The 11,518-nt window shown below is 37.8% G+C and overlaps 1 protein-coding gene across 1 annotated transcript in view; it reads right to left on the minus strand.

Annotated features, from left to right (window-relative positions):
* The window catches only part of FGF14 (fibroblast growth factor 14), a 215,646-nt gene extending 206,018 nt beyond the window's left edge, over positions 1–9,628 (minus strand). The window contains 1 exon segment of the mRNA XM_028526713.2: positions 8,746–9,628. Within this exon segment, the coding sequence (XP_028382514.1) occupies positions 8,746–8,938 (193 nt within the window). The 5' untranslated portion in view covers positions 8,939–9,628.
* Positions 9,629–11,518: the final 1,890 nt, after the last annotated feature.

An 11,518-nucleotide genomic window follows, 5' to 3' on the forward strand; every position in this document is an offset into this window, starting at 1 on the left:
ATGACTTTGCTGCATCTTCTTTAGGTGTGGAGAATGAGGTGACTTCCATTGGGAAGACTGGGCCTTTGTTTCTGGATCATAGCTATAGAACCATGATTCATTTCCAGCTATGACCTTCCTGAGGAAATCTAGTTCATTGGTAGTGGTTTGAACCAATTCATTAGCAACTGCTACACGATGTTCCTTCTGCTCTCATAGCAGAAGCTGTGGAACTAGTTTTGCCATGACACTGTTTCATGCTAATATCCTTTGTCAAAATCTCATACATAGTAATTTTTGCACTGCTCAGACCAGCTTCTAGTTCTTACACTGGCAGTCACCAACCTTTGTTGATTGAAGCCCATACATGTTCAACATTCTCAGGTGTTCTGCTTACATTCAACATTCTCAGGTGTTCTGCTTGTTGGAGGCCTTACAGAACAGGGATCACTTTCGACAGATTCTTGACCATCTTTGATGTGTTTGTGCCACATTTCTATTTTCACTGCACTCATTGCATCATCCCCAAAAGCCTTCTGAATCATCTGAACAGCTTCTACAGAGGAATGTTTAAGCTTAACACAAAATTTAACGCAGATTCATTGCTCTACTCACTCAGTCCCTTTGACTACCACAGCCATACAGTACACATTCTCAGTCAATAGTGTCTACTGTCCCCTCTGTCTAGGACAGTGAAGTTGTCATTGTTCACATCTGCACATTCCAGTCCACTCTCCTTGGCTGCCAGGTTACATCAATGTCACATAAACTCTTCTTGTTATATTAACAATGATTGGACTTTTCCCAGACAGACCTCATATACCAATGGTCCACTTGATTTTATTGGTTACAAATTTAAAACAGAAACAACTCATGTATATGTGTGCTTTTTCTTCAGTCAAAACCAGCTGTGTAGATGAAGGCAGAAAGTAGGTTGGCAGTTGGATTAAGCAATTAGTTTTACCATGCAAGGTAACAAAAATATAAAAGCTATGTAAGTCAATAAAATATTCTAATAACATAACTAGATTTGTAAGGCTCTCCCAGAGTTAAATATGCATCTGTATCAATTTCTACAAAGTGTACAAGACAATTTACAAACAAGTTAGATTTGACTACATTATGTTCTTCTGATATCAATATTAAGAACAAGATCTAATAACTCATTAGAAAAGGACTCTGGAACAATGTGCTAATTCAAAAGCAGCATTCAATGCACAGTATCCAGTTTTCTAACAGTCTGTAGTTCTTGTGATTAATGTGTAACCTTGATGGTTTGTTTGTATAATACAGCCAATATCATATGTAACATATCAGGTATCTGATCATAAATGAGAAATGTCTAAAATACCTAGTCTTGAAAAATTAATGAAATACTTAACATGAAATTTATTGCATGCTAGTGAAAACACACTAAATTCTTTTCAAATTTTGGGGTCAATGTTGCAATTCATTTAGGAAGTAATATTAACATGTGTCACCTGCCAACACTTGTAAACCCAAGGCAGCATTTCTATGTCAAAAAAGGCTTGATAAAATGTAGCACTTTTTGTGTGTCTTCTCCCAAATTTCACACACACAAGGCTTTGTTCTCATAGCCTCAATTAAAAAAAAATAATAATACACTATTACATGCAGCTAATCAACAGATATATGTTGAACATGTGCTTGCCTTAAAGTAATGTCTTCTATAGTGATGAGTTTACAATGACATAAAGAATTGAAGGCGTATAAAGTAGTGAGAGAATAGAGGATTTAAGCACATTTTGTTACTGAACTCTGGTTGTATAACATGCTAGGTTTAAGTATTCTAGAAAAACATAAATTTGTTGAGTTTCATTTTCCTTTTCTGTGAAATGACAATAAATCTCAACTAATTGAGATGATAAAAAATGTGTGGCTATTGAGAAGGGGCTTTGGTTAAGAGCAGGGACTCTAGAGCCAGCCTGGCAACTTGTGTTTTAATTCCAGCCCTACCCTTTTAAAGTTCTACAGATATGGACAATGCATGCAATTGTTTTTTGTTGTTGTTAGTTTCAGATTCTTCATTTATAAAATGGATGTATGGGTAATATTAGTGTATCATCCATTAATGGTTAATTTAATGTATCAATGGATGGATTCTGTAGTATACCTACTATTTAGGTTTGTTGTGAGGATAAAAGAGTACTTAGTGGTACAGGATCTGCACACAGTCATATAAATTGGTTGTTAAACACATTAATTCGTACTCAGTCAATCATAGTCATTGCAATGTGCACACTTATCTCAAGTGTCACTCTATACCACCTTTACATATAAACCCTGAGAAATACAGGATTTTTCCTTCACCCAAAAAATACTTGTGGAGTGTTAATTATATGCCATACACTGGTGAGACACTACTTTTAAGTAGTTGTCTGCCATCATCATACTGTATGGGTCCCTATTAAACTTGATGTCAGAGAACTATAAATGCATAGGGTGAAACATATTCAACACACACACAAATTTCAGACAATATAGCTTCATAAAAAGAGTCTTTCCCCTAAATGACAAAATAGTAACTCCCATAAAATGTTTTTTAAGTATCTAGATTACTACTAACACTTCCTACTGCTATCTTCTCACCCCCAGTAAACAGTAAATTGTAACACATATATGTAACCTGACTGTCTTAAAATGAACATTGGAATCATTATAAATAAAATTACTAAATTAGCTGTTTCCTAGGCATGTCAACAAATGTAACTGACTAAATTGCATCAACTCCCTGAAAATGGTCTCTTATGTGTTTAAGTTTATCATTATATTTTTGTTTTTGTTTTTTAGTTCTTAAGTGCTAAAATGATAATACATAAAACATCATGTACAACTAGTATTGTCAAATTACATAGTCAGTTTTGGCTAAAGTTTCTCACCATTTGGGGAAAAATTAATATAAAATATACCTAGAAATAAACCTAGATTTCCAGAATTAAATAGATAAATCAGACTAAAACACGGCACCTACATTATCCTGTAATTGTCTGTGCTATTTTTAAATTAAGTAAATAAAATTTCAAAGATATAATTTTACATTGAAGGGATGGAATTCATGTCTATTTGAAAACAATTTCTTATGGTAACATTATATAGAATAAAGTTATTAATAGAAAAACAGAATTTGGGGGCTAAACATAAAACTATACTAATAATTCTAATAATTTAAAATATAAAATGAATTCTGTAACTGATACTGGTAACCAGGGGGGATGACTTGGGGGGAGTTGGTGCTTCCAAAATTTTATGTTAGGAAATAACAAAGGACATTTTCACCAGCTAACAATACTGTTTTCTCAATATATGCAGATTCAATTCAGTCATGAATATATGTCAACTCAAAGCAAATCATCTTATTTAACCTTATTTATAGCATACCTAACCTACTATGGTATCTTACTCTTTACTTATCATACCACTTCTGAACTCATTGCATGCACCACTGTAGCATTAACCATTTTCAGAAGCCTATAGAAAATGCAAAATTTTGAAATAATAAAACTTAAGCTTCATAAAAATATATAAGCAAGGGTAACATTTTTAAAAATCTTTAATATTATTTTATTTACTGGCATTCCCATAAGATATCTCACTTAGAAAGTCTGCATTTAACAAAATATCCTTGTTAAAAATTGGATATTTCAATTTAGAAAAATCATAATTTTGTTTTCCTTAATACAAACAATAAAACTCTGATTACCAAAGGTTAGCAACAGGTATTATCTAAAGATATGTAGAAAGACTCCACAAAATGCTCTTAGCAAACTAAAAACAATACACTTCTAAAAGAAAAGAAGGATGATCCTTTGGGGCAAAATATTCTCTTGTCTTATTTTGACCTTTGGGGAAAAATGTTTTCTGTCTTATTTTGACCTAAACAGTCAAAATAAACAGGTGGTCTTTGTATCTTCACATGGTAATGTCTCTTAAACAATAGCACAAGAAAAAGTGGTCTTTTGAAGACTCTGCTGTTGATTATTACCTGAGAGGGTGGACAAGTCTTTCCTTATACAGTACTTTATAGGAATGAGGATGAACTTCTCTTAGACTCACTGAGTTTCACTAGCACACTGGAGTAAAACAGTTTTATTTTTATCACTGTACATGCACTTATGCTTTTTATAATGCAGAATAACTTGAAAACAAATTTTAAGTACCTCATTTGTTTTCATTCCTTACTTCTTATAACATCCTGTAATTTGTTTATGATAAAATGTGTTAGTGAGAAACCTACACAATTACTGACTGAACGTACATGACACGTGATACCATGGTTCCTATGACAGTAGCCAAAAAAAAAAGGTACATTGTGAGACCAATTGCCTTAGCCATAAGGAAGATTTTAAAAGGTTATTATCCTATAGGCAATCAAGGTTCTTGTTTGATTTTAAAACTCCTAATAAAAGTGTAACACTTTTAGGATAACATGTTCATCATACATCAATGCGTACAGTTTCTATTTTAGGTTTCATTTTTTGTTAAGATTCAAACAATAAAACTATTTCCACATTGTTTATTGTTTTGGGGCTTCTTCCTTTAGCTAAATTAAAAGATATCTAAATATCTATTATTATGAATTAATTAAGCCTTAAAATAAGGTTGGTTCTATTCTTACATCTTTGAGAATAATTCTCAAATATATAATAACTTCCTAATTCTTGAAAAACTGGGTATAAATTATATGTATATATTTATGAAAAGTAAAAAGATATAAAAGTTTAAAAAGTATATTTCTAAAATGGTCTAGTTAGAGAACTGTAGTTCAAGGACATGCTTTTTTTTTAGCTTTAGAACCATTGATCTTATTTATTTCACTTCAATTCAAGGTCAATGATGAGTACCTAGAGCATAGAAGACACTCTATCAATATTTGAGAGTCTATAAAGTACAGAAAACATAGACTTTGTTCCTTGTGTACTGGATTATACAACATTGTGAGCTATAAAATGCCATGAGTATTATTTTCACTTATCTTCAATGACGAAATACTTCTCAGAGGAGATGGCATTTCCTCTAAGTTTTAATAAAGTGGATACTTTCAACAAGTGAAGATGGAAGACAGAGGAAGCTATGCAAAGAATAAAGCACAAACAAAAGCACAAAAAATTTGAAAGCATGTGGCTAATCTGGGTACTCTGAATGGTGCTTGTAGTATATGCAGATAGGAAAAGGACAGAGGAAAATGAATAGTTCAGGATAGGATAGAGTCATGGTGCCCACATAACTATAAAAGACCATCTTGCAAATTTCTGTCCTTTACAAGAAGACAAAATGGTACAACTGGTACTCAACTGGTGCAAAAATCACTCTTCTATAGGGGTTGGAGTTCATCCAAATGAGAGATAGGACTCTACCCAAAAGGGCATAAGTAAATATGTCACATTCTTCACATTAAACTAATTATTACTTAAGGAGGCATTAAAATTTTTTTAAAAACTCTACATTTAAGAAATGTATATTACCATATTCAAACTTACAAAATATAAAAGTGTTCTTTATTCCATTTGCCAACACGTCAAATGTATTTGTATTTATGTGGCAAAATGTAAACTTCAGCCAAAATAGACCATGTTGTAAAACAAAAGTATACTTAGTTTATACACCTCCTTTGCTTCTCCCTACAGGCTATAATTTTTCGCATGTCAGGGTCTTCATACACACACACACACATACACACATAATTCTTCAAATCTTTGTATCCTTCTCAGAGGTAAGCCCTCAACCAGTAGTTCTCAGTGTGGCGCACCTTAACTACCTGATCTAATTAAGTCCCTCTCCCCAAGGGTCTTCACCTCAGCCTCCTACTGCTTTTATACTTTATAGGATTTGAGTTTCATAATTTCTTCCTTTCCATGTGCAATGACTTTCTACTCCATATTTGTAAGCTCCATGATGTAAGGAACATCATCTCTTCTATATAATACCTGAAACAGAACATGTCATATTAAAAATATTAAAGAACTTTAGTCAAATTAATAATTTTCAAATATGAAGTCATATAGAGTTGTCATACATAAAAGCTTTATATTTAAATATATAAAATGGAATTTTTAAACTTCCTGAGGGTCATTCCCATGCAAAGAATGAGTATTGAAAGAAAAGGTAAATATGCATTAATATTTTTCTAAAAAAGTATTTAATAAAATATTGAAATAATTAGAGCTATATATAAAATAAATTCATGTAGTTATATTAATATATAGTTTACATACTAAAGTTTTAGTATTTATTTGCTTAAATTATTCATAATAAATTAATTTATTCTGATGTTCAAGATATATCCATATTTTTCTTCACTAAAGAATATATTTCTTTATATTCAAGAAATATAAGGACAATAAAAGAAGAGGTTCTGATGAAATTTCCCTCTAGCCTATCTTCTTTTCCATCCTCTCATCAAAAGTAAGGGAGCAAGAGGGAACTCAAATATAGTTTTCTTAGAGATCATTGAGGCATGCATGTCACTTTGAATTCATGAATACCAAGAAAGCCATCAGAGTTGAAGTGGTGAAACAGACTATTAGGGAGCTCATATGTCTGTTTATATCTGGGAAAAAGTATAACCTCATCTTAAAACTCAAAAGTGTAAAGCAAGCCCTCCTTCATCGCCCAACATGATACAAAAATTTATTATACATATTCATAAAATAACCTATTGTTTGTGTAATTAAAGAAAACATAAAAAGGTTTAATAATTGTTTATATTAAAATAATCATCTTATTTAGAAGAGAATATGTTTATTTACTTCAAGTAGGTGGCAAATTTTTAGCTCTACTTGGTGAGACCTGTGTTCTAAAAGATAATATGATCAAACCCTGGCTGGCATAGCTAAGTGGATTGAGCATGGGCTGTGAACCAAAGCATCGCAGGTTCAATTCCCAGTCAGGCACACACCTGGGTTGCGGGCCACATCCCCAGTGGGGGCCATGTGAGAGGCAACCACACATTGATGTTTCTCTCTCTCTCTTTCTTCCTCCCTTCCCCTCTCTAAAAATAAAATAAATAAAATCTTTAAAAAAAAAACAAAAAAAATAAAAGATATTACGATGAAATAAAGGGAGAAGCAAAGATTTTAAGCCATGATAATGTGACCTTCTATGAATCAACTATATTTAAAACAGTCAAGCTGGTCTCTACTAATATACAGGTTTTCAGGATAAAGCTCTAGGCTAAACTGGAAATTATAACTCATTTTTCTTAATAGCTTCTACACTGTTCTGAAAATATCCTTGCCCCCAAATACTTCAACCAAAAATATTATATGTATATAATTATATATTAATATAATTTAATCTCCCTTAAAACAGCCACTCTGATTTTTCTCAGATGTTTTCTTTTTAAGTTTGATTCTAAGAGCAAATAATCTCCAATTTATAAATGTGACACAATTAGCTATTTTCCTTTAAAATATTTAGTGTTAGCCTTTTTTAAAATGAACATTAAAACTTTTGGTCTTAAATCTGCAAATGTATGGAACACTAACATAGATTCACATGTGTAGCATATGCTTCTCCCTCCTGTCTTTGGAACAACAGGACACTTAAAACAAATACAGCTGGGCACTGGGAATACAATGTGCTGGGCAAACATATACTGCTATTAACATAAATACATCCTTTCATGTTTCCTGACAAGCCCACATAGTTACAAAAAGCTAGCAATCCCCATTTTTCCCACAGAACACCCCACATTTTCTCAAAGCAACTGCCCTTAGCAACTAGACGTGGAGACAAGCAAAGATGAACAAAAGCGGCTGGGCTCTGGCTCCTTAGTGTGTTGCTTTCTCAGACCCTGATATTTTAAAGTCAGGAAAAGAAGGTCAGGCTAGGCACTAGTCTTTTGCCAGAAGAAGAAGAAGAAGAAGAAGAAGAAGAAGAAGAAGAAGAAGAAGAAGAAGAAGAAGAAGAAGAGGAAGAAGAAGAGGAAGAAGAAAAGAGAAAAAAAGAAAAAAAAGTATAGTAAGGCAGCTACTCTAATCATCTGTATGTGGTAACTGCTTGGTTTGCCTCATGCAGCTCCTGAGTCCTTGAATTAAAACTGATACATGCTGGGGATGCATACTTTGCCAAACCCCCAGTTAAGACTCATTCTTCCTCCCCTCTGTGTATCTGAAGATGTGACCCAAGGGTTTCAGAGTGCTCAATGCTGCAGGCTAAGCAGGCTTCCCAAAACCTCGATTGAACTAGCCCTTAACTCACACATACACACACACCCTACACACACTTCTTCTTCTCTCCTGAAAGGCACTGTGGGGCTCACCACATTTCACCAAGATCTAGGAGCCAAGGAGGTCTCCAGAAGACCTGGGAGGCCAAGTGAGGCCAGACACAAAGAAATTCCTGACACGTCCACTTAGATTGGAAACTGCCAACTCCACCCCGAGGTGTTGTATAGGAGATCTTTCCCCAGTATTCTGGTGTCAGACTCGATCCCCGTGGAGAGCCAAGACCCTTCGAGTAGAAAGATTTTCTCTGGAACCCCTACCACTTGAAACTCAAGAGCCCAGAGCAAGTCGGCCAACTTGCCAGCTTCTAGCAGGGTTGAGTTTGCAGGGGCTACAGGTTGCCTGAGTGCCCGTTCCCAGCTCCAGCGGTCGGCAGATCAGAGCGCTAGTAAGAGAGACTTGGGGCTGGGGGCGGTGGATAGTGGAAGACCGAGGGAGGAAGGGGAGCCCGAAGAGGCCCAGGCAGGCGAGGAGAGGGGGAGATCCGAGGGTGCACCTCCCAACAGTGACCCACACAGACCTTGACGCCGCAACCTGCGCTTCTTGAGACCGAAGATGCGCACTTTGGAGAAGATATCCACCAGGTTGCCATTGCAGAGCCCGCGGTTCTTGCTGGGGCTGCTCCGCCTCCGGGTGGCTGACGGTCGGTCCCAGTGCTGCTCCCGCGCTTGCCGCTTCTGGCGGATCAAGCCGCTGGCTATGGCCGCGGCCATGGTGGTCCAGGAATGGGTCCGGAGGGAGGTGGGGAGAGAGGAAAGAGGAGCTCGGAGCACCGGAGAGGGGAAAGGCGGTGCGGACTGCGGCTTGCCCTCGGGGAGGTGGACCAAGGAAGCTGGGGAGAGGGGTATGGGCGCTCAGTCCCTACTGGGATCCACCGTCTTCTCTGTGGATCGCGGGTCCAGGCGCCGCTCCAGATGAACCCGGGTCGCGGTTGGGCAAGCCTAGGAACCCTAGGTCGTATCAGCTGCCTTCCAGCCGAGTCGGAGCCTGAAATGGGGCTGGGGCTGCGGGCACCGCTGGTCACCAGGGGATGCCTGAGCCCTGTCGGGGACAGCCACAGCCACTCACGCTGCCTTTTTGCCCTACCCGCCTTCTCAGCAGTTGGTAGAGCTGGCCGCCGTCTTCCAGGGCACTGGGTGGAGGGCAGGTCCTGGCCTGGACCTGGAGTCTCTGTCTGAATAGTGAGAGCTGGGCAGGACTCAGCACCTGGCTGGAGCTGTCCTGCTGCCGCCGCCTGCTCTTGGATTTTGCCGGTGATTGTCAAGTGCTTTGGAAATCAGCATCTGGAGAGAGCAATCTTCTCCTCGGAGATCTCTAATCAAAGCGCTTCGTTCCCATCCCACTACACTGCCCTCATGTCCCCCTCCTCTGTCTCTCTTCAGAAAGAAAAAAAAATGTATGTATATGTAATAATATTTTTAAATATTACTACTACTAATAAAGACAGCTAAAATAGATTGCAGGGGGTGGGGCAGCAGGGGCTAAAAGGTTGAGCAAAAGCAGATGGAATTGATGGAATATCGCTGCGCTTTCTTTTAGATGAAACTCGTAGGCTTCCAGGGCGTCCAAGGCCTAGGTCGGGCTTCTGGATGTTAACGTGTCTCTGGGTCCACAGAAACTCCAAGCTGCGGTTGGAGGGTGAGGTGGTTTCCACCCTCCTCTGTAATCCCTGAGGCACCAAAGCGACTCCACCCAGGGAAGGAGAAGGAGGGAGGAGGCAGGCCAAGAGGGGGGAGAGTGTGTCCTGAGGAGGAAGGCACCTCCAATCCTTACCTACTGCACTCCAACTTGCTGGACTTTCCCTTCTGCTGCCAGGAAGGACAACGTTGTTATTTTGAACTGGCAGCATGGAGCAAAACTGAGGAAGGAGGGGAAGATGACAAAATGTGGCAAAGTGACTTGGGAAGACCCCTTCTGACATTTGCTCTCTTGCACTTGGAGGAGACACAGCAGCTGTAGCTGCTACAAAACAGCAGCATAGAATAAACTCCCAATGACATTTTGAAGAAGTTGCAGCAGAACTATTAAGGTTGTGGGAGGGTGCCATAGTGTTCCAGTGACAACAAAAGGTAGTCAGACTGATGAAGGATCTAAACTGAATTACTGATTCTGGCATCCCTGGGTAAAAAAGCCCTGTCAGAGGGCAAAGCCACATACACTGTATTTAAAATTCTAGTACAACAGCGCTGTCTCCTCTCCTTGATTTCCTATCTGTGCCTTGATAGTGTTCTGTCTTAGATAACTGAAAATATGGAGGCCCAAGAGGAAGGGATCAAGTGGAGGGCAACCAAAGAAAGGAGGTTGGGGGGAAAAAAACAACACTTCATGCTTGGATGATACAGATCCGTAGTTTCTAGGATACAGTGTGAGTGACAGACTGACTGTAGCTTTTGCTAATATGGTTTCTTACCTTTTCCTCTTCCTTTTAGGTGCTTTGCTTATCATTATAGGAAAGTAACAAAAAGAAATGCCTACACACTCATGTGGTAATCAGACTTGTAACAATCACTCCTCTGGTGACTGCTTTGCAGCTGGAGAGAAGGGGCACACTCTAAAAGCAACCTTGGGAACATTTCTGAACCAACACTTTCTCTTTGTCTCAGGAATAAGCAGTAAAGGACTGCAAAGACTTTCAGCCAGGCCAGTGAGAGAAGTTCAGCCAAGGGCTGATGCAGAGAAGCTAGACACTTTCTGCTCTACAGAACTTTTTCCCACAATCTCTCCATGTAAGCAATTACTGCTAGGCTGTTATTTGTTCTATTCATTCCATATGCTAACAAGTCTCCTTTGGGGAAGAGAATTTAATGTAAAGGGAGTGTGTAGATTTGAGTCCAAAGCAGTTAGAACAATGTATATCATATTTAACCTTAAAGAACATAATCTGTTAGCTTATTTTCCCTACCTTGCTATGCTATATCTACAAAATAATCACAATTATTAAAAGGAATAGGTAAGAGTAATTTTGCCAGAAATTTACAATCCCTAATCACCCATGAGATAATAACAGTAAGGAAAAGGGGTGTGTTAACTATTTTGCTCTCTATCTCTACCACTTTATTTTCAGTTTTACCTGTCTTTGTTGTTTTATGCTGTGTTGGCATGCTCTTGCTTAAAAAAAGAAGGCCATCTGCAGAGATAGATACATCTAATTAAAGGCTATTAAAGTATGCCTTTAAAAAATTCACTAAAATAAGTCCCATTGAACATGAAGAGTAGCTACTCCTGCCTCCCAATATTGAAGACAGGCCGTTTGGACATTTCAGATGGTATAGCTTGGACAATCCAAATGGCTT

Source organism: Phyllostomus discolor, chromosome 11 (genome assembly GCF_004126475.2).
Source record: "Phyllostomus discolor isolate MPI-MPIP mPhyDis1 chromosome 11, mPhyDis1.pri.v3, whole genome shotgun sequence".
NCBI lineage: Eukaryota > Metazoa > Chordata > Mammalia > Chiroptera > Phyllostomidae > Phyllostomus > Phyllostomus discolor.